The sequence below is a fragment of the Artemia sp. Qi Xiang Cuo genome, chromosome 15, assembly GCF_049724085.1.
Source record: "Artemia sp. Qi Xiang Cuo chromosome 15, ASM4972408v1, whole genome shotgun sequence".
Lineage (NCBI taxonomy): Eukaryota > Metazoa > Arthropoda > Branchiopoda > Anostraca > Artemiidae > Artemia > Artemia sp. Qi Xiang Cuo.
This window is the reverse complement of record NC_142808.1, coordinates 20,976,647-21,003,418: the sequence shown is the minus strand read 5'-3', so window position 1 is coordinate 21,003,418 and position 26,772 is coordinate 20,976,647. Positions and strand designations below refer to the sequence as shown.

At 34.2% G+C, this 26,772-nt stretch overlaps 2 protein-coding genes across 2 annotated transcripts in view; both read left to right on the top strand.

The window, feature by feature from the left end:
* The window catches only part of Nedd4 (E3 ubiquitin-protein ligase Nedd4), a 105,806-nt gene extending 89,519 nt beyond the window's left edge, over nt 1–16,287 (top strand). The window contains exons 14-15 of the mRNA XM_089101850.1: nt 6,373–6,601; nt 12,303–16,287. Coding sequence (XP_088957976.1) covers nt 6,373–6,601; nt 12,303–12,575 — 502 coding nt within the window. The 3' untranslated portion in view covers nt 12,576–16,287. The remainder of the gene's footprint in view (nt 1–6,372; nt 6,602–12,302) is intronic.
* On the top strand, nt 15,493–24,040 carry LOC148943442 (protein CFDP2-like). The gene is made up of 3 exons (XM_089101137.1): nt 15,493–15,501; nt 18,319–19,704; nt 24,026–24,040. The coding sequence occupies exons 1-3, from the start codon at nt 15,493–15,495 to the stop codon at nt 24,038–24,040; spliced, it is 1,410 nt and encodes a 469-aa protein (XP_088957263.1).
* The last annotated feature ends 2,732 nt before the right edge of the window (nt 24,041–26,772 follow it).

Genomic DNA, 26,772 nt, shown 5'->3' with positions numbered 1-26,772 from the left:
TTTTGTAATATTAACAGTAGTGAGAAGAAACGGAAGTCAGGTATCTATTATATCCTTGGCAAAATCACTCCCTATTTTATTTTTTAATTCATGGAGCCTAATAAATTTATATAAAACCGAAGGGCTGTATAAATCTGCAGTTGCTCAAGCTACGTTATAGTCACACTCGTGGATACAGTTATACCACGACTATAGCGCCAATATTATCTGTATTCTCTTCGTATTTTTTTAAATGAACAATATTTAACATCCAAGGTCAACCTTTATGATAGATTAAATAATAATAAAAAAGTTTTTTTTAACTGAAAGTAAGGAGCGACATTAAAACCTAAAGCGAACAGAAAATATTCCGTATATGAAAGGGACTGTCCCCTCATCAACGCCTCGCTCTTTACGCTAAAGTTTTTTATTGTTTAAAAAAATAAAGATCTGAGACAGAGTCAAACTTTAGCGTAAAGAGTTTATTGTTATCAAGATCGTAGCTAAGATAAGGATCCTCGAAAGACCCCAATAGAATTGTTTTGGAAAAAAATTAAAAGTAAATAAAAATACTAGTATTCGCACCTCAAGATCGACTTTTGGCTTTTCTTTTACCTCGAAATGCGCTTTACTACATACTACTATAGTCTTTGTCAGCCTATGGTAGACCTGCACTCAGGAATGAGGAAAGGACCCCCCTAGGCCCAAAAGACCCCCATATAAATGTTTTGGAAAAGAACTAAAAGTACATAAAAATACTGGCATTCGAACCACAAGATCGACTTTTGGCTTGTCTTTTACCTCGAAATGCGCTTTTGTCTACTAGCCTACTATAGGCTTTGTGAATTGTGAGTTTATGGTTGTAATGAATGATTGTAAACTATGTCTATAAGAGAACATAAAACCCAGAATAAACAAAAGCAAGAAATTTACACATGGAAAAGTACTGGCCTCTCTTGTGCCGGGGCAAAATATTGATTAGCCCCCCCCCCCCCTGTCTCAAACAAATTTTTAGGTTAAATTTTAACGAAATTTGTCTTATTAACAAAATTTTTCATTTATTTATATCTAACTTTTCTTGCTTTGGTCATTACAAAATAATTATTTATGTTGTTCCAGTTGATTGCTTCTAATTCTTCGAGTTCTATGTTCATTAACGCTAAATCATTTAATCGCTCCTGGCCCATAGTCGATCTCGGGTATGTTAATATTAATTTAAGTTTACTAAACTTACTGCTGACGCTGTAATCACTAACAATATTTGACAGGCACATCGTACGTTTGCGAAGAACCCCTTCATCTCCGTATTACACAATTAATTCTAACAACGCTAAAATCAATTAAATTCGGTCAACTTACTTTTATTTCCAAGGAATGGTGATGAAGATATAGGATAAATGAATATTTAGGATTCAATTTGCTTTTAGTTACTACCAGCTGCGCCTTCTACTCTATATTAATAAAATAAAATTCCAAAAATTCCGAAATGGTTATAACCGTTAGATTATTTATTTGAAGTGTTGCGCCCTGAAATTTTCTGCTCCCTAGGCAAGCGCCCCCTCTCCCCCTAAAACCACTTCTGTCCAGACTTAACTTCCATTCGCTTACGCCTACTTTACCCCCATTCCTCTAGAAAGGTTGCAAAGTATGGGTCCTCGGCCCCATCATTTGGCCGAGGCGTGTGTTATATCGTGTCAAGCGAGTGTTATATCTCCAGCAATCTTTTGAATTTGTTTGCATTCCATAAGCATGTTCAATTCAGTGGCGGATCCAGGGGGAGGGCGAGGGGGCACCCCCCCCCTCCACTAACGTCGTCTAAAGTAGTGTATTTTACTTAATTAACGCAAGTTTGCGTTAATTAAACTTGCTTCTAGCGGAAGTTTATCGGATCAACCTACTTTGCGCCCCCTCTAAAAAAAATCCTGGATCCGCCCCTGGTTCAATTCATGGAAACATTGGTAGTTTTGCAAGAGAAAAGTGAATCAATAGATTGTCTTGAATTCAGCCTTTATTTCCATTGTTTGTTTGATCTTTCAAATATGTTTTGACGTTTCTTTAATCATCTATTTTTAACTCCGCTAGAAAACCTAACTGACCTGACTACTGACGTGTTATCCTATTATTCTTGTAGATTTTTAAATTAACTAAAATATATTTACATATAAAAAACAAACTCTTAATTCCTTTTACTCCTTTAAACTTAAAGTAAATACTTGCGTGTGTTGAATCGTGTTGCGTGTGTTGCGTCGCGGAAGCAGCAGTTTAGTTTTGCTTGTTTTCTTTCCATTTACCGCTGATGTTTGATTACCGCCGATAACTGAAGTAATATGAGGAAAGTAGAGAGCAGTTGAAACTTAAAATGAACAATAGGTATTGCATACCTATAATGCTAGTGGAAATGAACTGATTGATGTTTTTTCCATGCGTTTCTAGGATTATACAAAACTAGCACTTTACTGAAAACACAAAACCCATACATAAGGAACAAGAATTTTTCACATCATAAAAGTACAGTTACGCTCTTAATGTTTATACTGTACGATAATCGTATATTTTTAGTTTTTTTTTTAGTAAAGCGCTTGTTCTGTATAATCCTACAAACATAGGAAAATACCATCAGTTGGTTTGTTTGTGCTAGTTTTATAAATACATGTTGCATGGGTGCGAAACACTAATTTTTGTTCGTTTTAAGTTTCAACATCGCTCTTTACTTCCATTAGAAAAAGCATGTTTGTTTCTAAAATTAATCGGGTCAAATCCTTAAATTAGCTCTTTAATTTATGCTAATGAGAAAGAAATACCGTAAAATTAAGGATGAGCAAATGAGGAACATTTTGACTTAGAACTAGATCGTATAGTTTTTAGTTTGGTTGACTCTTTTGGTTGTCAAATCAATTTGGTTGACTCTTTACTAAAATATACAAAACAAATTCAAATACCAAAGCAAAAAATCTGATTTAATCAAATTGGCAACTACATCCCTCACATGGCCAATCCCCCCCCCCCCCCCGAAGATTTTTTCTGGTGCCTCTTTCCCTGTTCTTTTTCTCTTTTTTTTGCTTTTTTTAGAGTAAATTTGTTAATTTGGTCAATTATTGGCACCTTTGTCACACCCCCCCTCCTAAGATTTTGCTCAATGGCGCCCATGTCAAATTGGGCCTCCCCCAAGATTTTGCTCTAGATCTACCTCTATCTAAAATAGTATTCATTGTCAACTGTAGCTAATTCCTCAGCTCACCCTGTAGATTTCGTAGGCTATCTGAACAGGCGTTTCTGTTCCCCAGTATTTGTAATAGTATTAGTAATAGCATTACCCAGTAATAGTATTTGTAGTTGTCTGTATCGTCTTAAAATATTCTCATCTTAGACAATATATTCTTATATGGTGTTTGAGGTCACAAAGAGCTGGCTACTATTTCTTGTTTTACGGCTTAATAGGAGGTAATTATGTCCCGCAAAGTTTGGTTGAATTACCTCTGATGTCAAAACATTTAAATTTTTTAATTTGGCAACGCTACCAGCATACCGCTACCTCAGTCCTTAATATATAATTAAATAAAAAAACAAGTTTTTTAAACTGAAAGTAAGGAGCGACATTAAAACTTAAAACGAACAGAAATTATTCCGTATATAAAAGGGGCTGTCCCCTCCTCAACGCCTCGCTCTTTACGCTAAAGTTTTTTATTGTTTTAAAAAATAAAATTGTGAGACAGAGTCAAACTTTAGCGTAAAGAGCGAGGCGTTCAGGAGGGGACAGCCCCTTTTATATACGGAATAATTTCTGTTCGTTTTAAGTTTCCTTAAGTTTCCTTAATGTCGCTCCTTACTTTCAGTTTAAAAAACTTGTTTTTTTTATTTAATTTCTGATCGTTTTTTAGTTAATGCAGCTTTAATTTTGGCTCGCCGCCATTGAATAAGTAAACAAAATTTGCATAAAAATTTTACTTTTCTTTTGCTAAATGGCTGTCTCAAAATTTGGTTCTGACGTAATTTACAAATTAACTTACGTAACGAACTTCTATAGTCGTATATTTTTTTTCTGGAAAAAGAAACAGAGTTGTACATTTTTTCAGTTATGAGCTTGAAAGCTATGTTATAGGTTTTTCTAATACGCTGAATCTAACAGTGATTTTCATTAACATTCATTCCCTTGCGGGGGATGTTCACCTCCTATTAAAAACACCAGGTGAGTTTTCTCAGGCTCGTAGCCTTTGACGAGTAATACTAAACTTAACAAAATTTTTATATTTAGAATCAGCATTATAAGCCCATTCTTTTGATACATTTATTGACATCAAAGTTCCGTTTTTAAAAGTTTCGCTTACTATTGAGCCGTATCGCTTGTTTTTTTTTTATTGTTTTTTTTTATTACGTTTATGTTATTACGTATATGATGGGGTTCTCCCCTTAGTCAATACCACGCTCTTTACGTTAAAAGTTAAAAAAAATTTTAATTCACACACCCCTGAATCACAAAGGCCGTTTAATTAGAATAGATAGCTTTTTTGAAAACACTAAAAAAAACTGAAGCGTAAAGAGCGAGGTATTGACTTGGGGAGAACCCCCTCATATACGTAATAATTTCTGTTCGTTTTAAGTTTTAATGTTGCTTCTTACTTTCAGTTGAAAAAACTTGTTTTTTTTTATTTAATTTCTGATCTTTTTTTAAATAATGCTTGGAAATCCGGTGCCCCCTTCATAGAAATGTCCCTTACCCCAAATAAACATCCTCCACGGAAAGATTCTCCCAAGTAACCCCCTTCTCAAGCCCCCCTCCCCCCCACCAAAAAGAATTCTTCCTGAAAATGTCTGTATACTTCCCAATAACCAATACAATATGCAAGCAATGGGCAAAGTTCATAACTTGCAGCCCTTTCCCTGGGAACTGTGGGGGATTAAGTCATCCTAAAAGACATTTTTATTAAATTTTCGACTATGCTAAACAAAATAGCTATCTCAAAATTTTAATTGGGTGACTGAGAAAAAAATGAGCGTGGGAGGGGGCCTAGTTGCCCTCCATTTTTTTTGGTCACTTAAAAAGGGCCCTAGAACTTTTAATTTCCGTTCCAATGAGCCCTCTTACGATATTCTAGGACCACTGGGTCAATACGATTACCCCTGGGGAAAAAAACAAACAAACAAACAAATAAAGACGCATCTGTAATAATTCTTCTGGCAAAAAATGCAAAATTCTCCGTATTTGTAGATAGGAGCTTAAAACCTCTACAGAAGGGTTCTCTGATATGCTAAATATGATGGTGTGATTTTCACTAAAGTTATATAGTTTTTAGGGGTCTTTCGCCCTTTTTTCGAAACTCAGCCCAATTTTCTCAGGAACGTTACTTTTGATGGGAAAAACTAAATTTGATGAAACTTATATATTTGAAATCAGAATTAAAATTTGATTCTTTTGATGTATCTATTGGTATCAAAATTCCGGTTTTTAGAGTTTCGGTTACCATTTAGCCGGGTCGCTCCTTACTTACAGTTCGTTACCACGAACTGTTTGACTAATAAGAGTTATGACTTTGGGCATAGTTCTCTGAAATTAAAAAAGATAGAAGAACGAAACCGCAGTTTTCCTATATGTCTGAATCTATGTTTATTTGTGTATTTGAAAGCGCTATATGGGAACAATTTAGAATTAAAACAGGTTTTTTTTTTAGCCTATTTCAATTTTTCTCGTTTTCTTTTCGTTCGTATCAGTTTTACCTTTCCCATTTCGATTTCCTTCTTTGTTATACAAGTTGGACGTTAAAATCAAGCAAATACAATTTGTAAGTTGTAGATCTTGTTACTTGTTGTTATACTTGTTATTATTGTTATACTTGTTATTATTTGATACCAAACAACATATTTATAGAATTTAACAAATTAAAATATAGTGAAAATGAGTATAATATTTTAAGCAAAACAGTGGACAAAATGAAGTCACTACAAACTATAAATAGAAAGAAATTCGAATATTTTGACTTCACGTCCGGAAGCCGTGACGAAATATTCAAAAGGCTTCAGCGGCGTGAGGTTGAAATATTTGAATCTCTTTATTATTTTAAGTTTTTAGCTACCTTTTTTTGGTTTTGTCGACTGTTTCGCTTAAAATATTTTACCCGTTTTCATTATATTCTCATTTATTAAATTCTGTAAATGGAAAGGCAGAATGGTCTAAGAAATTATTAAACAATATTTTCGCATCTTGTCTTAATTGTTATTTTTAAATCTTTTCATTTACTTCTAATAACATATTTGACTATGGTGTGGCTCGTGCCTAAGCTTTATTTTGACCTGCTCAACCTAGTCCGTTGCCATACTTGATTTTACCTCCTTTGAATATACCCATTTTTCAAAAATTCTTAATTTGTTTTTATAATGGCATTCTATTTTGTATTTCAGGTCAGTTATTCAATGGCGATTTGTGTCTCGTGTGACGTCTCAAATGAATGCATTCCTAGAGGGTTTTAATGAAATCATATCCCTTGAAAAGTTAAAAGTTTTTGATGAAAATGAGATTGAACTACTTCTATGTGGTATTGGTCAAATAGATGTTAATGATTGGAAACAAAATACGTTCTACAAAGGAGAATACCATGCAAATCACATAGTTATTCAGTGGTTTTGGAGGGTAAGCCATCTTATTCTACTCATTTCATATTAGGTGCCAATTCTTCTAAATGTCATTTTTTATATAGTGGAAATTTCGCCGCTAGGTGGATTCTACAATAGGGAATATTATATAAATCTTGTAGTTGTTCGATGGCTTTGGAAGGTGAGCTACTTCTTGTACTCTTCACATTAGATGAAATTTCTGTTTAAGGGTGTTTACTTTTAACGTTGTCTTTATTTATTTTTTTTGATTCGAAATTACAATTGTCATTATTTGTATTTGGTTGAAATTACATTTACTTTTACTTTGTTCTCCTTGTTTTTTTTTTGTTTTTTTTTTTTTTTTTTTTTTTTTCTCACGTATTACGCTAAATTCAGCTTATAATAAAAATTTTTATCCTTTGGGGGTACGTTCTAGATTATTTCATCATTTTCTGCTTCTTCTCAAGGGTCTTTAGTATTTAAGGTTTAGCTATTCACTCATCTGTGTAAAAGGTAAAAGACAAAAAAAAGCTTTATAAAAACCTTATGAAGCTTCATAAACCTTCATAAAGACCTCATTAACACCTCTTAAAGAGAAAACAGAAAGAACGTAACTTACCATACGTAATAGCACAACACCTTAACAAAGAGCCTTAATTCAGGTGGAGCAAACTAATTATGATCAAAGTCATTGGTTGAAATGTCGTTTAGAAAATACTAAACATTTGATAAAGGACGTACTTGCCAATTAAAGAAATTATGTTGGTAATCTGAGAACTCTAACAAACTTAGACCAGGTTTACTCTCGTCTTTAGATAGTTAGAGAGTTTAGATAGATAGTTAGATAGCCGTCGTAGATAGTTAGGAGAATGAATAACGGGGACTTCAATTAGAACATTTAACAATGCAAAGTCAGAAACAGGTTTAAGAGAGCATAAAAATGCACGCATGTAATATTAACATGTCCGCGTAACAGACTTTCAGGTAATGCTTTCTGACTATACCGTAGAACTTTTGGCAATAGCATGAATTAAGACTATGTGACGTTATGTAATCTTACGGATCAAATTTTGTCCGTAACGCAGGTACTGCCAAGTAGGCTCGAGCTTTAGAGAGAAATTTTACGTCACATTTTTTCCATGTTAATTACTTTCGTTGTGTAAAGCCAACATAGTAGCAACAAAATGGATTTGATGGATAAGTCAATAATAGTCAATAATAAAAAGTCAACATAAAAAAGGTCATAATAAAATAGTAAAAAAAAAGTCAATAAGTCAATAATAGAGATCAGGGTGATTAATTTTCGCTTTAACACCATCGATAATAAGATTTATCTTACATTGAGTTTTAACTATTGCTAGATCCATTCGTAATTATATTTTGCAATTGGCTAATTCTGATCCGAATTGAAATTATATTTCTAGTGTCGTTTTTAACCTCTTTTTTTTGCTGTAATGGACATTGAAATCACGTAAAATACCGTATGTTCATTATAAAAGTCATGTAGAAAATCCTTGTACAAAAAGTGCCATGTTCTGATTATAACAGTATGGATGATGAATCCTGTATAATTGACGGTCAAAATGGGATAAATCTTCATCCCAAGCTATTAACTGCATCGTTCCAAGAAGATTTTCTAATTTATAAGAGGTGAGGATCTTCAGTATAGGATTTTTTCGAAATGGGGAAAAGAATCCCTAGGGATGACCGAGCGCGATGGAAACTTTTTGAGCGTAAAAGAATTGACCTATAAAGAGTCAATGTACCACACGGATATAAATTACTCACTTCGTTGTCTACTTTATTTCAGGAGATACGAATTTATTTGCTATAATCGAATTGGAGAATTGGAAGGAACCCCATTTGAGGTTCGTTCTGGGAGGGCTTAACGTCCCGTTGTTATAGAGAACTTTTGGAAAATCGGTGTTAAGAGTGGAAATGGTTCGGCTTTAATGTGACAGGACGAGTTTGGATCCAGACACGCATACTGGGGCTCTTCTGGCCCTTCTCTTCAAAACTGTTAAACTCAGGTGGTTTTTCCATAGTATCCCGTATCTTCCATGCAGTTTTCATTTTTTCTGTTATTATTGTTATTTATTTTTTACGATTCCCTCCAGAATACCCCCCCCCCTCTGAAAAAAATAATATGTATGCCTGCCTGCATTGTTCCCGCTGGCTTTCTTCGAATGGTTTCCAAGGAGATTGGTAAACTGTAAATTCGAATATTAATAATAATTATAAAAAAAAATTACCTATAAGAGTGTAGTTGTTTTAAAGATATCTGATGAAATACAATGATGAATCTGATGTGCTCCCTCGAACTTGTTGGGGTACCTGCAGGACTGGGGACCATGCGGTCAGGAGTGGTGCCACTTGAGGAATGGCGCCCCTCGAGGTAATTATAGCCTAGTAAACGACACAGCATTCGTATGGGATAATTTCTCTGCGCTTTGTCTGTTATTGTCGGCGTTTTCGGGCTGAAAAATCTCTTCCTAGCTGTTTAATCTGCTAAGTGTTGCCTCCCCGTAGTAGCATCGTATTTGTAGGCATGAATATGTAATGGGTCGGATGTAATAGGCTTGAGACTGTCTGTGCAGGATTTCGACTCTTGTTGATAGAAGAGCATCGCCAAGTGCTGAAAACGTGTTGTAACCAAGATTGGCCCATGATTATGAATATGATTTCTGAAAAGGGGGAAGTACCTACACATTGCAGTAAAGCTTTAATTAAACTTCTCTATGAGAAAATATAAATGTTTTTTGCTTTTATAACTTTAATAAATCAAGTAATATTAACATTTTGATTACTAAATATCAGTATATGTATATTAAACTGACAATGCACATTCATTAGTATTTTTTTCATTAAAGTACAAATTATATTCTGGCCTTGGGAAGGCATAGGGGTTTTGAGCCCAACTCATTTTAATTTCTGCTTATTCAGGGTTTGGCTTTGTTAATTATTGTAATTTCTGTTCGTTTTGGGTTTCATTTATTTATCGATGCTGATTTGCGGTATTTAAATGCTTGATAGATTATTTGCTTTTATTTTTGCTCATTTTTGATTTAATGGAGTTTTTTACTTTTCTTTTAAAAACTTATTTTGTGGAAAAAAATTTTTAATTAATTTCTATTCGTTTTATATTGACATAGTCTTTTCAGGGAAAAAGAAAATAACACTTTAAATCTTTTCGTTTTTAAAGACTATATAGTTTGGCCTGCTATTTGTATGCTGGAGAATACTCTTCAGCAATTTTTAATAACATACACCCTTTTAAAAATTTGGACACAAATAGTACTGTTTAATTTAGTAGCGTTAAGTGTTTAATTTTACCTCCTCTAGTTGACCTGAAATGGAAAATTTGATACCATTCGCAAAAAAATCTGTTTACTTTCTTTGATAGCTTGGATAAACTTACGCTATTTTGATTTGGTTAAATTTTAAGAGCAGAAGTAGCCCGAAAGTTTAAACATAATACCCTCAGTCGTTCTTTGGATACTGCTGAGATGCCTTATTGGGAATTAGCATTTACACAGTGCATTTTGATTTAATCTTAAGGCAACATTTAATTTTTAAACATAAAGACAAATGGGAGGATGGGCGTGGGAGGGGAGTTAGTGTCCGTCCAATCACGTTTGACTATTAAAATGGGCATTAGCCCTTTCTATTTTCAATCGAATGAGCCCTTTTCGAAGTTCCTAAGACAACTCCTTCGATACGAAGTACCCTGGTGTAAACAACAGCAACAATAAAAAAGTAATACATTATACCCACATTGATCTTTACTATAAAAATGTCAAGTCTTCCAGTCACTTACGGCTATTAAAAAGGGCACTAGGCCTTTCGATTTCCAATCAATGGATATTTAAAAATTTTGATTGGATGTGTTTGGGGAAATGGTGGGCGTGGAAGGGGTGTTAGTTGCCTTCCAATCACTTTATTTCCAATTGAATGAGCCCTTTTGGAATTTTTACAAAAACGCTTTCAATCAACACTTATATGTCCCAAGGGGATAACTTACAACCCTCGCCCTGGGGGATTAGGGGGGTTGTCATCCGCAAAGACCTAGTTGCCAGAGCTTTCAACTAAGTTAAATAAAATGGTTATCTCAAAATTTTGATTGGATGTGTTTGGGGGAATGGTGGGTGTGAGAGGGGGGTTAGTTGCCCTCCAATTACTTTGGACTATTAAAAAGGCCATTAGCCCTTTGAATTTCCAATCGAATGAGCCTTTGTTGGTGTTTATACGACAATACCTCATATAAAAACCTCGTATGCCCCTAGAGCATAGCTTAAACCTATTGGCTTATGACTGTGGGGGAGAGTCCTCCTCAAAAACATAATTTCTATCTGGAAACCAACTGCGCTGAACAAAATGGCTTTCTCAAAATTTTGATTGGATGTGTTCCGTGAAATGGTGGGCTTGGAAGGGGTGTAAGTTGTCTTACAATCCCTTTCGACTATCAAAAAGGGCACAAGCCCCTCCAATTTCCAATTGTATGAGCCCTTTTCGAAGTTTCTATGACAACTTCTTCGATGGGAAGTGCCCTGGTCTAAAGGAAAAAAAAATAATAGAAAATACATTGTGCCAACATCGTTCTTATATGCCCCCAGGGCATAACTTAAAACCCTTGCCCTGAGGGTTTTGGGGGAGTGACCTCTTCAAAAACATATTTTCTATCTGGAAATCAACTACGCTGAACAAAATGGCTATCTCAAAATTTTGATTGGATGTGTTTAGGGAAATGGTGGGTGTGTTTAGGGAAAAGGGGTGTTAGTTACCTTCCAATCACTTTCGACTATTACAAAGGGCACTAGTCACTCCAATTTCCAATCGAATGAGCCCTTTTCCAAGTTTCTACGACAAATCCTTCGATATGAAGTGCCCTGGTATGGAAACCAAAAAAAAATACATTGTGCCAACATCGTTTTTTACTTAGGCAGCGCTATTGAGCTGCCTATGATACATATCTATATATATATATATATATATATAATATATATATATATATATATATATATATATATATATATATATATATATATATATATGATATATATATATATATATATCATATATATGATATATATATGATATATATATATATATATATATATATATATATATATATAATCCCTCTATAATTACCGCAATCACCTTTCTCATAGAGAAGTTTAATTAAAGTTTTGCTACAATGTGTAGGTACTTTCCCTTTTTTTCAAAAATAAAATTCATAATGTTCAGTAATTTATCTCTAACTTCATTACTACTATATCTAAAAAACTTGTTTACCACGCTATCAACGCCTGGGGTCTTATAATTTTTTAATCCTTTGAGTACTGTCACTTCCTATCAAAAAAGTCTTCCTTCCCATCCAAAGTGTCACAAACTGCTTGAGTTAGGTGATTTTATATCACCTTTTTTCATGTTTTATGCCTATGGGATATGAGTTTCCAAAACTCATACTTATGAAAACTCAGTTTTCATAAGTACACTTCGAAGCGTCTAAATTCGTCAATCAAAATGTCGATCAAACAAGTTGTTTTTTAACGTTTTAATGTTCCAAGGTGTGGTTTTCATTTTGATTGAATGATTTAAATTATTATGGCCTCAGGAAATCACATCTAACTATAGTTGAAAAATAAAAGTGTGACTGACAAAAGCCAAATAAATAAATTTTCTGCTAGTTATTTTGCCTTGTTGGTTTTTATTTGACGATTTTATTTTTTCTTTTATAGGCTGTACTCTCTTTTACGGGAGAACAAAGAGCAAGGTTACTTCAATTTGTAACTGGTACCTCACGTGTACCTATGAACGGTTTTAAAGAACTCTACGGAAGCAATGGACCACAGCTATTTACCATTGAGAAATGGGGAGAGAAGTGCAATTTCCCAAGGGCTCATACATGCTTCAATCGAATTGACTTGCCACCTTATGAATCCTATGAGGAGTTACGAGACAAATTACTTATTGCTTTAGAAGGAGCGGAGGGTTTTGCAGGAGTAGATTAAATTTGTTGATTTTGTGTTTCGTCATGGATGAACTTGCGTTATAACGTTTTCTTTTGTTTTGTTATTTAAAGTAAAGCCGTATATCCTTATTCATAAGCGGAAATTGTGTATATCTGTTTTGGTAAACTTAAAAATTGAACGAAAAAAATTATTAAATATATTGTCCTGTTATTTATGTATAGATTTAAACATGCCTACATATAGCGGCTATAGGTTGGAGTATTGCCCGTTCGAAGAACTGCCCTGAGGACGCTCCTTCACAGAAACGTTTACTACTATTATTAAAACTCACTGCAGCACTAACTCTCTAGAGATCAACAAAGCTGGGTATGCTCCTGCACAACCCCAATCTATTCGAATCGTCTCTCTTTAGCCCCTCCCATGGGTTCCAGTTTCCTTCAAGTCCTTCCTTTTGATCTCTTCTCATCCAATTGAGTGACGACCTGCTTTTTGCTTGGCCCCATATGAATTATCAAAATGCCCAATCATTGCCGATATATCATCATTCATCCGTAAAACTTGATGAATGCGACGTACAACGGTGATATGGCGATAAAACGTTGTTTTTTTTAACGATAAAACGACGGTAATATGGCGATAAAAGATAATAATATGATATAAAACGCATTATTGTTCTTTTTTTTCTATTTTCAAAGTAAATATAATAATAAATTTAAAAATGACGAACTACTAAAGAAAAAGGAAAAGACGTGTAAAACGATTAATTAAAATATGATGTGATGGAAACTGTTCAAAAACAAGCTAATAAGATATGTCTTATAATGAATATACCAAAATTGAGAAAAAAAAAACTAAATAAAAAGTACTAACATATATTAAGGGTGTAATCAATCGGGTATTATTTATGCCTTTAGTAGTAAAGGATAGAAAAAATTTCAAAATAGCATATCCTTTAAGTAAACGTTAGTAGCTTGACCTTGTACGAAAGTTTTGGAAACGAATTTTTCCCAACTGTCTAGAGTCTTAACTCATTTTTGGCACTGAATGAGTTTTAAAAACTAAGAAAAAATGTTTTTTTTTTTCGAGGACAATATTCTTTTTTGATAAATTAAATATGGCTTAGATTCCATAATGTTGTTTTTAAAAATATGTTTAAGCTTCTCAGCCGAAAAGCTTGATCCCTCTATTTTTTCTTCAGATTCGTCTATCAAGATTACTCAAAGAAAATAGTGACTGAGAAACAATACAAGACGTTGTAACAATGTAACGCTGTAATGTAGAATGTGAAACGTTATTATACATTCTAATAAACAATGAATCTTAACAATTCATTATTCTTCTTTTTTGATCGTTTTTGTTATAGACGTTGTGAAGACGTTAGGACTATTAGCTTCAAGTGACCTTGCCTACTTTACCTGCCAAAAACAAAATCTTGTTACAAAACGTTGTAACAATGTAACGCTGTAGTGTAGAATGTGAGACGTTATACATTCTGATAAACAATGAATCTTAACAATTCATTATTCTTCTATTTTGATCGTTTTTGTTATAGCCGTTGTGAAGACGTTAAATTCCAATAAACAATAAATCTTTACAATTCATTATTCTTCTTCAATCATATATGTTAAGGATGTTGTAATACATTCCAATAAGCAATAAATCGTAGCAATTAATTATTATACTTCTTCATTCATATTTAATTCTTCGTGCTGATCTACTAAACCTGGGAACAAAGAGCTTGAAAAACTTAAAAGAATAAAAACTGGCGCTACTGTTGGAAAGGAAAATCACCAATGCCATCTTCCTCTTTTAGCCTACCACAAACCACTTCATACTTGTCTTTTCAGGAACTTTATATGAAATGGATGTTAAAATAGCAGGATTCTCTAACCAATAGGACTATTAGCTTGAAGTGACCTTGCCTACTTTACCTGCCAAATTTTTGCCAAGCTTCCCCTATTTAGCTGTAAGACTGTTCATGTATCATTTTTGAAACGACCACAAAATAAAGAGGTTGAAATGCTGTTTCAGGTCGACATAAAAGGCATAGACCAAACACTAAAGAGAAAAATATCGACTTCACAATGCTAACTCAAACCCTGTGATCCCCATCCCTACTTTACTATTTACTGCCATCATAAGTTACAGAATGTACGTGTACATTTACGTGTACAGTATGTACGTGTACATTTTTAATGAGAGGCGGTACGTGCAAAACTAATTTTTAATTAGAGAAACTGGAATTGTCTTTAATCCTTGTTTGGTCATATTGTTTTAGAATGAGAATTATGTTTTGGTGGAAATTAAAAAAAAAATTGATGACAGTGATGGAAAAGCAACTCATTGTATTTAATCCTTGTGTTGGCGAGTGTCGATTTCCAGGGTGAACAGCTAAGCGTCAAACAGTTCGGTTCATATTTTTGATTGTTTTGATAAAGCCATGAACAGTGCATGCATACTTTCTGCTTTTTGATAAGAAAATTCTTTGTTTTGTCTCAAAATCTTTTTTTAGTCTATATTTTGTGTTTCCTTATTCTTGTATCCAAAATTTGGAATTTTAATTGCCCTGGTACCGAACCTTTTAATTCAGTTCGGAATATTTCCTGCCATTTTCCAACATTGTTTCCTCACAAAACTTCTGAGACGGCTTATCTTGGGTAAATTTGGCTAAGAAAGGAAAAAGTATCAAAATTCATGTGGCATGTAGAGACAGAGCCTTTTCCAGGAGAAATCAGCCAGTGATTTCAAAAGAAATAGCAATCAAGGGCTGTATTGGTCTAACTCCATCAAGGCGCGCATTGTTTTTATTATCTTTATGGGTGGACTAGCAAGACTGAATTGAGGATTAGGCTATAAAGGCCCATTGGCTTCACTCACAAAAAAGCACCAATGGTCTCAACTAAATGTTCGAAAAGAACTTCCAGTTCCATAGTTCCACATTAAATAGTGATGCAAAATGCCGTTAGTGAGCCTTTACAAATGAAAGTTTATTGAAAAATTATGGAATCGTAAATCGAACGAAAGTAATTTCTCGATGAACCTTCACAATCTAATTCAACGCCTGCTTTTCGTGTAATTTCGCTTGGTGTAAAAAGGTCGTTAGTTTCGCAATAATTACACAAAAAGGCATTTTAAAGGAGCGATTTTGCAATTCATAAAACGGTAGGAAAACGATTTTTTAACTTGTTGCAAAATGCTGAATAAATGTAACATTAAAATTGAGCGTAGATATGGTGGTGACTAGTTTTTAAAGACACTATAAAATCTAACATGTAACAGAAAGGCTGCTTTTTCATCGAAGTTTTTGAGTTTATTTTTTTCCATTTCACTTGTAGTGTCTGACATTTATGAATCCTTGTATATAAGCTACTGATTAGCCTTTTTGGATTTTAACATTGTCCTGGTGCTGAAGACCAATATGATTTTTCGCCCAAGGGAATTGCTTTTAATTGAATATCAAAATGTTGATGTAACAAAAAATAATTTAAGCAATTTTAATTCATTGTAGAAATTTGATTTGAAATCTCGACAAGTATTTTCAAAACGGACCATTAATTCAAATAAATTGCGAAATTTGCTTGACGAAAAATTATAAAGGTGTTTGATACCATGTCGCCACTAAACTTGAATTGGAATGCTGCTACTTGTTTTGGGAGATACGTGTAATATATAAATTTTTCCATTATGTTTGCTTATTGTTCTAAAATTGTGCTTGTTCAAGAGTATTTTGAGTTAAAGAATATAAGGATTTAAACGCATTAATAGTAATTCTAGAGTTATTCAACTTAGGACCCCTGGAGTCACGGCCAGATTTTCAAATTACTGGATTCGTAGAGTCAGGACCAAATTATTTGACAACCTTAAAGATAGGCCTTGTCAATAGGTCAAATTTTCGAGATGTTGATGGCTTTGACAAATAGGTAAAATGGTCGTTAGGTTTTCGAAGAGAAAAGATGAAAACATGACATCGTTTTATGAGTACCATTTCTGTTATCTTTTATTTTCTGCCGATCTGCTTTAACTCTCAACTACGTGTTAATTAAATATGTATCCAACAATCTACATGCTGCGGTGCATGTAGATTGTGCTATCTAATATAGCACAATATTGTGATATATTATATATAACACTATATTATGAGTACCAGTTCTGTTATCTTTTATTTTCTGCCGATCTGCTTTAACTCTCAAATACTGGTTAATTAAATATGTATCCAACAATCTACATGCTGCGGTGCATGTAGATTGTGCTATGATTGTGCTATATAATATAGTACTATATTGTGCTATATTATATAGCACAATATTTTATGAGTACCATTTCTGTTATCTTTTATTTTCTGCCGATCTGCTTTAACTCTCAAATACTGGTTAATTAGATATGTATCCAACAATCTACATGCTGCGGTGCATGTAGATTGTGCTATGCAGATTGTGCTATATAATATAGTACAATATTGTGCTATATTATATAGCACAATATTTTATGAGTACCATTTCTGTTATCTTTTATTTTCTGCCGATCTACTTTAACTCTCAAATACTGGTTAATTAAATATGTATCCAACAATCTACATGCTACGGTGAATGTAGATTGTGCTATATAATATAGCACAATATTGTACTATATTATATAGCACAATATTTTATGAGTACCATTTCTGTTATCTTTTATTTTCTGCCGATCTGCTTTAACTCTCAAATACTGGTTAATTAAATATGTATCCAACAATCTACATGCTGCGGTGCATGTCGATTGTGCTATGTAGATTGTGCTATATAATATAGCACAATATTGTGCTATATTTTATAGCACAATATTTTATGAGTACCATTTCTGTTATCTTTTATTTTCTGCCGATCTGCTTTAACTCTCAAATACTGGTTAATTAAATATGTATCCAACAATCTACATGCTGCGGTGCATTTAGATTGTGCTATGTAGATTGTGCTATATAATATAGCACAATATTGTGCTATATTTTATAGCACAATATTTTATGAGTACCATTTCTGTTATCTTTTATTTTCTGCTGATCTGCTTTAACTCTCAAATACTGGTTAATTAAATATGTATCCAACAATCTAAATGCTGCGGTGCATGTAGATTGTGCTATGTAGATTGTGCTATATAATATAGCACAATATTGTGCTATATTATATAGCACAATATTTTATGAGTACCATTTCTGTTATCTTTTATTTTCTGCCGATCTGCTTTAACTCTCAAATACTGGTTAATTAAATATGTATCCAACAATCGACATGCTACGGTGCATGTAGATTGTGCTATATAATATAGCACAATATTGTACTATATTATATAGCACAATATTTTATGAGTACCATTTCTGTTATCTTTTATTTTCTGCCGATCTGCTTTAACTCTCAACTACTGGTTAATTAAATATGTATCCAACAATCTACATGCTGCGGTGCATGTAGATTGTGCTATATAATATAGAACAATATTGTGCTATATTATATAGCACAATATTTTATGAGTACCATTTCTGTTATCTTTTATTTTCTGCAGATCTGCTTTAACTCTCAAATACTGGTTAATTAAATATGTATCCAACAATCTACATGCTGCGGTGCATGTAGATTGTGCTATATAATATAGAACTATATTGTGCTATATAATATAGCACAATATTTTATGAGTACCATTTCTGTTATCTTTTATTTTCTGCCGATCTGCTTTAACTCTCAAATACTGGTTAATTAAATATGTATCCAACAATCTACATGCTGCGGTGCATGTAGATTGTGCTATGTAGGTTGTGCTATATAATATAGCACAATATTGTGCTATATTGAAAACGGCCGATTGTTTTCGTATTGGATATTGGAATGTTATAACAGTTAATCAAGAAACACAGCCAGGAAAACTCAACAGTGTTATGAGAACCCTTGAAAAATTCCGTATTAACATAGCTGGACTTTCTGAGACCAGGCTTACTGGTTTTGGGACTTTGAAATCTGAGATTTACCACATCTTGTATTCCGGACTTGAGACTAGAAAAGAAGCAGGTGTCGCAATGGCACTAAGTAATCGGGCCAAAAAATGCCTAATGGACTGGGAACCAATTGGTGAGCGGATTCTTCGTGCCCGTTTCGCCACTTCACAGGCCAAATTGACAGTTATTGTAGTGTACACCCCAACGAATGATGCCTGTGATCGAACCAAAGATGACTTTTATCGTGTGTTATCGAATGTTGTTGCAAAAACGCATCGTCATGATATTGTGACTGTGTGTGGGGACTTTAATGCTAAAGTTGGAGGTGATGCTTCTTATTCCCCAACTATCCTCGGTAAACATGGACTGGGAGAAATTAATGACAATGGTGTGCGACTAATCGATTTTTGCGCTACTCATGAACTTATCGTCGGCGCCACATGGTTTCCACATAATCAGATTCACAAGTATACATGGAACTCGCCTGATGGTGTAACACGAAATAAAATAGACCATATCCTAATTGACAGGCGCAGGCGACGATGTTTAGAGGATGTTAGAACCATCCGAGGTGCCGACTGTTATTCCGATCACCAACTTGCTGTTGTCAAGTTCAAGCTGAAACTAAAAACTGTGACAAAGCCCCAGCGGCCAGTGAAAACCTTTAATTTGAGGAAATTGCAGGACCCGAACGTATTGCAAAAGTATACTACAGCTTTGTCAAACAAGTTTTCCCTTCTAAGGGACGAAGTATCGCTTGATAGTCAGTGGAAAAAAATTGCAGAAACCGTGAAAGAGGTTGCACAAGAAGTTGTGGGCTACAACAGGAAGAAGAAAGAGCAGTGGATATCTGAAAGTAGCTGGGATATTATTGATCAAAGATCACAACTCAAAATCCTCGTTGATAAGTATGACCATAGCACGACTTGTTCTAGAGAATATGTAGATAACCTGAAAGCGCAGTGCAAGCGTCTCCATAAGCAAGTCAAAGCAGCAACCAGGGATGATAAGAGGATGTACCTCGAAAATATGGCCGAACAGGCTGAGGCAGTCGCTAGACGGGGAGATAGCCGTACTGTGTATGCCATAACGAAGCAGTTGGCGGGTATTTCAAAGGCGTCGTCGACCCAAGTTGAAAGCAAAGATGGCATTTTATTAACCCAGACTGATGATATAGTCCGACGCTGGAAAGAGCATTTTAGCGAGGTACTAAATCAGATGCCTCCCACAACTACTTTAAATATCCCTGAAGAACCACTGTTCGATCTTGGAATATGTCCTGGACCTCTCATACTTATTGAAGTCAAGGAGGACCTAAAGACTTTGAAAAACGGAAAGGCTGCAGGCAATGATGGCATATCACCAGAATTATGAAGTACGGTAGAAGCGCCCTAGCCGAACCCATATTTGAACTTCTTTCCCGTGTTTGGGATGAAGAAAAAATCCCTAGTGAATGGTCGAAGGCAGTAATTGTAAAACTTCAAAAAGGGACAAAAGACTAAGTGTGATAATTGGAGAGGTATTGCTTTACAGTCTGTTGGCAGCAAAGTTCTGTGCCAAATAATTCTTAACAGGATTCAAAGTAAAGTGGAGAAAGTTCTGAGAGATGAGCAGCACGGATTCCGCCAGAATAGATCGTGTTGTGACTTGATATTTAGCCTGAAAGTCCTGCTGGATGAATCCAATGAATGGCAAGTTCAGCTACTTATAGTATTTATAGATTTTCTCAAAGCCTTCGACTCGATACATTGCGGAACCATATGGAAGATTTTAGTGCATTATGGAATTCCGACCAAAATTGTAAATATAATTAAAGCGCTATACCATGATATCATATGCGCAGTACAGACAGAGGGTGGCCTAATGGAGTGGTTCTCTGTTCAGTCAGGTGTAAGGCAGGGCTGCATTCTATCACCATTACTGTTTGCCATAGTGATAGATTTTGCTCTCCGTAGATGCAGTTTTAGTGGCGGTCTACAATTAAATCCACTGAGACAACTCAATGATGGTGATTTTGCTGACGATGTTGCACTTATTACCCACGACCCAGAAGATATGCAACGCAACATTAATGAACTCGGTCGTATGGCAAATGCTGTCGGACTCTCCATAAATGCTAACAAGACCAAATCCATGTCGAATGCAGTCATACCTGACTTAGCCGAAGGACTTTTGGTTAACAACGAGGAAATTGAGGAAGTGAGAGAGTTCAAGTATCTCGGCAGCATTCTTACGCAAGATGCCAATTCCGAAAGAGAAATACTGTGCCGAATAACATTGGCTGGGTCTGCTTTCAGCTACCTTAGAAATGTTTGGAGAAATAATAAACATTCCCAGAAGTTAAAGCTTAAAATTTATAATAGCAATGTGGTCTCTGTCCTTATTTACGGCTGCGAAAGTTGGAGGATCACTGCTCAACTAGAACGACGACTCCAGGCATTCGACAATAATTGCCTAAGGTCTATCCTAAATATACATTGGACAGAAAGAATACGAAATGATGAAATCTATCATATGACAAATCATACCCCCATCCTTGATCTTATTAGAAAGCGGCGATGGATGTATTGGGGGCATATGGTGCGAATGGGGGAAGGAAGGCTGCCGCACGATGTATGGTGTTGGACACCCCCCGGTCTCCGCAAATCAGGGAGACCGAAAATGACCCTTGGCAGGTCGCTAATGAAGGAGGCGAAGCTGGCGAGGTCCTCGTTGGAGGAGCTATGGTTGAAGGCTCAGGACAGGTCGTCGTGGCGACTCACTGTTGCTGCCTTATGCGCCCCCAGGCGTAGGAGGACCTAAGTCTAAGTAAGTAAGTAATTGTGCTATATTATATAGCACAATATTTTATGAGTACCATTTCTGTTATCTTTTATTTTCTGCCGATCTGCTTTAACTCTCAAATACTGGTTAATTAAATATGTATCCAACAATCTACATGCTGCGGTGCATATAAATTGTGCTATGTAGATTGTGCTATATAATATAGCACAATATTGTGCTATATTATATAGCACAATATTTTATGAGTACCATTTCTGTTATCTTTTATTTTCTGCCGATCTGCTTTAACTCTCAAATACTGGTTAATTAAATATTTATCCAACAATCTACATGCTGCGGTGCATGTAGATTGTGCTATGTAGATTGTGCTATATAATATAGTACAATATTGTGCTATATTATATAGCACAATATTTTATGAGTACCATTTCTGTTATCTTTTATTTTCTGCCGATCTGCTTTAACTCTCAAATACTGGTTAATTAAATATGTATCCAACAATATACATGCTGCGGTGCATGTAGATTGTGCTATATAATATAGCACAATATTGTCCTATATTATATAGCACAATATTTTATGAGTACCATTTCTGTTATCTTTTATTTTCTGCCGATCTGCTTTAACTCTCAAATACTGGTTAATTAAATATGTATCCAACAATCTACATGCTGCGGTGCATGTAGATTGTGCTATGTAGATTGTGCTATATAATATAGTACTATATTGTGCTATATTATATAGCACAATATTTTATGAGTACCATTTCTGTTATCTTTTATTTTCTGCCGATCTGCTTTAACTCTCAAATACTGGTTAATTAGATATGTATCCAACAATCTACATGCTGCGGTGCATGTAGATTGTGCTATATAATATAGAACAATATTGTGCTATATTATATAGCACAATATTTTATGAGTACCATTTCTGTTATCTTTTATTTTCTGCCGATCTGCTTTAACTCTCAAATACTGGTTAATTAAATATGTATCCAACAATCTACATGCTGCGGTGCATGTAGATTGCGCTATATAATATAGCACAATATTGTGCTATATTTTATAGCACAATATTTTATGAGTACCATTTCTGTTATCTTTTATTTTCTGCCGATCTGCTTTAACTCTCAAATACTGGTTAATTAAATATGTATCCAACAATCTACATGCTGCGGTGCAGGTAAATTGTGCTATGTAGATTGTGCTATATAATATATAACAATATTGTGCTATATTATATAGCACAATATTTTATGAGTACCATTTCTGTTATCTTTTATTTTCTGCCGATCTGCTTTAACTCTCAAATACTGGTTAATTAAATATTTATCCAACAATCTACATGCTGCGGTGCATGTAGATTGTGCTATGTAGATTGTGCTATATAATATAGTACAATATTGTGCTATATTATATAGCACAATATTTTATGAGTACCATTTCTGTTATCTTTTATTTTCTGCCGATCTGCTTTAACTCTCAAATACTTGTTAATTAAATATGTATCCAACAATCTACATGCTGCGGTGCATGTAGATTGTGCTATGTAGATTGTGCTATATAATATAGCACAATATTGTGCTATATTATATAGCACAATATTTTATGAGTACCATTTCTGTTATCTTTCATTTTCTGCCGATCTGCTTTAACTCTCAAATACTGGTTAATTAAATATGTATCCAACAATCTACATGCTGCGGTGCATGTAGATTGTGCTATATACTATAGCACAATATTGTGATATATTTTATAGCACAATATTTTATGAGTACCATTTCTGTTATCTTTTATTTTCTGCCGATCTGGTTTAACTCTCAAATACTGGTTAATTAAATATGTATCCAATTGTGCTATGTGATTGTGCTATATAATATAGCACAATATTGCTATATTATATAGCACAATATTTTATGAGTACCATTTCTGTTATCTTTTATTTTCTGCCGATCTGCTTTAACTCTCAAATACTGGTTAATTAAATATTTATCCAACAATCTACATGCTGGCGGTGCATGTAGATTGTGCTATATAATATAGTACAATATTGTGCTATATTATATAGCACAATATTTTATGAGTACCATTTCTGTTATCTTTTATTTTCTGCCGATCTGCTTTAACTCTCGAATACTGGTTAATTAAATATGTATCCAACAATCTACATGCTGCGGTGCATGTAGATTGTGCTATATAATATAGCACAATATTGTCCTATATTATATAGCACAATATTTTATGAGTACCATTTCTGTTATCTTTTATTTTCTGCCGATCTGCTTTAACTCTCAAATACTGGTTAATTAAATATGTATTCAACAATCTACATGCTGCGGTGCATGTAGATTGTGCTATGTAGATTGTGCTATATAATATAGTACAATATTGTGCTATATTATATAGCACAATATTTTATGAGTACCATTTCTGTTATCTTTTATTTTCTGCCGATCTGCTTTAACTCTCAAATACTGGTTAATTAAATATGTATCCAACAATCTACATGCTGCGGTGCATGTAGATTGTGCTATATAATATAGTACAATATTGTGCTATATAATATAGCACAATATTTTATGAGTACCATTTCTGTTATCTTTTATTTTCTGCCGATCTGCTTTAACTCTCAAATACTGGTTAATTAAATATTTATCCAACAATCTACATGCTGCGGTGCATGTAGATTGTGCTATGTAGATTGTGCTATATAATATAGCACAATATTGTGCTATATTTTATAGCACAATATTTTATGAGTACCATTTCTGTTATCTTTTATTTTCTGCCGATCTGCTTTAACTCTCAAATACTGGTTAATTAAATATGTATCCAACAATCTACATGCTGCGGTGCATGTAGATTGCGCTATATAATATAGAACAATATTGTGCTATATTTTATAGCACAATATTTTATGAGTACCATTTCTGTTATCTTTTATTTTCTGCCGATCTGCTTTAACTCTCAAATACTGGTTAATTAAATATGTATCCAACAATCTACATGCTGCGGTGCATGTAGATTGCGCTATATAATATAGCACAATATTGTGCTATATTTTATAGCACAATATTTTATGAGTACCATTTCTGTTATCTTTTATTTTCTGCCGATCTGCTTTAACTCTCAAATACTGGTTAATTAAATATGTATCCAACAATCTACATGCTGCGGTGCATGTAGATTGTGCTATATAATATAGCACAATATTGTGCTATATTATATAGCAAAATATTTTATGAGTACCATTTCTGTTATCTTTTATTTTCTGCCGATCTGCTTTAACTCTCAAATACTGGTTAATTAAATATGTATCCAACAATCTACATGCTGCGGTGCATGTAGATTGTGCTATATAATATAGCACAATATTGTGCTATATTATATAGCACAATATTTTATGAGTACCATTTCTGTTATCTTTTATTTTCTGCCGATCTGCTTTAACTCTCAAATACTGGTTAAGTAAATATGTATCCAACAATCTACATGCTGCGGTGCATGTAGATTGTGCTATATAATATAGCACAATATTGTGCTATATTATATAGCACAATATTTTATGAGTACCATTTCTGTTATCTTTTATTTTCTGCCGATCTGCTTTAACTCTCCAATACTGGTTAATTAAATATTTATCCAACAATCTACATGCTGCGGTGCATGTAGATTGTGCTATGTAGATTGTGCTATATAATATAGCACAATATTGTGCTATATTTTATAGCACAATATTTTATGAGTACCATTTCTGTTATCTTTTATTTTATGCCGATCTGCTTTAACTCTCAAATACTGGTTAATCAAATATGTATCCAACAATCTACATGCTGCGGTGCCTCTTTAGTAGCCATCTTATTGAGACACAGATGCATTTTGAACAGTTCGTGGCACCGAACTTTAAGTAAAGAGTGATATGTGCCAATAATTGCTGAAACTAATAACAATACTTGGAGAACAATAAATGCATCAAAAGAACCTCTTTTTTCGATAATTTTAAATATGTACAGTTTATGAAATTTAAAATAACTTAAAGAGCTAAAAGCCTGACAAAATTTGCCTAATTTCAAAAAAGGGGAGATATACTCCCCCTTCCTAAATGAGATGCAGGAAATGAACCATCAAACTCAACATGTCGTTAACCCTTTTGTGGAGGTCTAATTTTTATGTGCAAAAAATAAAATTTTGCATTTGTCCAAGAAATTTGGTAATAGATGCGTGTTTATTTGTCTGTTTGTATTGTTTTTTTTGTTTTTTTTTTTTTTTTTACCAGGTGTAGCCATATCGCACTAGTGACCATAGAATATCGGAAAAGATCTCATTAAACGAGGTTTGGACTTCCTAGTGCCCTTTTTAAGCACCGAAAGAAATAAAGCTGTAGGAAAGTGTGGATTTCTGTTATTTTGTGTTGCGAATCAAAATAATGCTATCGAAAAAGAATTTGAAGGTAGCCAATGAGCTTAAAATTATTGACAAAATTTAGAGTAAGCATACAAGTTTCAGATTTATTCACAGCAAAGTACCCATTTTTGCCATTTTACGTCGCAAAAAACGAATATGAACCGAACAGATCTAAAGTGTTATCTAGCTAAAATTGCGAGATTGCAAATAGGCTATTGAAGAGCTTTATAAATATCCTCCCAGTTTCAGAAGTAATATCGTCACATGCATGGGCGCCCATAAGCTGAATTCCAGGGGGGGCAAACCTCATCTAATTGGCACTTTTAATGCTATATAATAGTAATCTCAGAACAAAAATATAAAAATAAGGTAGCATCATTCATCCAGGGGGGGCGGGAGCCCCCCTGCCCCCCCATATGGGCGCCCATGGTCACATGCATCTGTTTTCGTCCTTTATAATTTAGATAGTCGATACAAATGAGGGCTGTCACATAGATCGCATATGAAACATTCCTAATGGCTATACGGCTTCGTATTCTTTCGCCCCAAGTACTACAGGAGGAGAGAGGTCAGATTTCATTTTGCTGGAGCTCAATAAGTGAATTTTTTTGGGGCCAGCCTTTTGTGTGAGGTCCTTGGGATCAATGTGGACAAGGCTTTAACCTCTAAATTCCTCTTACTTAGTTAATATAATGGATTAAGCAGGTAATATTGATGTAAAGCAGAAAATGCCCCCCTATTATTACAGTATAAAGTAAAAACTATGTTTAGATTATGTCTGTTGGTTGCTGGAGAGTCTCTTTTGGATAAACATGGAGCATGTTGACAATTAATAGGGCACTGTCGGCTGGATTTTATGTTAATAGCATTTTGATATTGGATTATTGTGCCGGATATTGTAGCTGAACTCCAGTACGACAGTTGTAGAGTTTTTGGAACAAGACTTGCACTTAACTGACGGCTAAGAGTACAGAATGTTTACCGCTAGGTCAAAAACCTCGGGATCTTTTCTGGTAAGAAAGTTTATATATATTTTTAATTACATAATTTTCAGCTTTGGACTGTAAGAGGAAGCTTCTAAGCAATA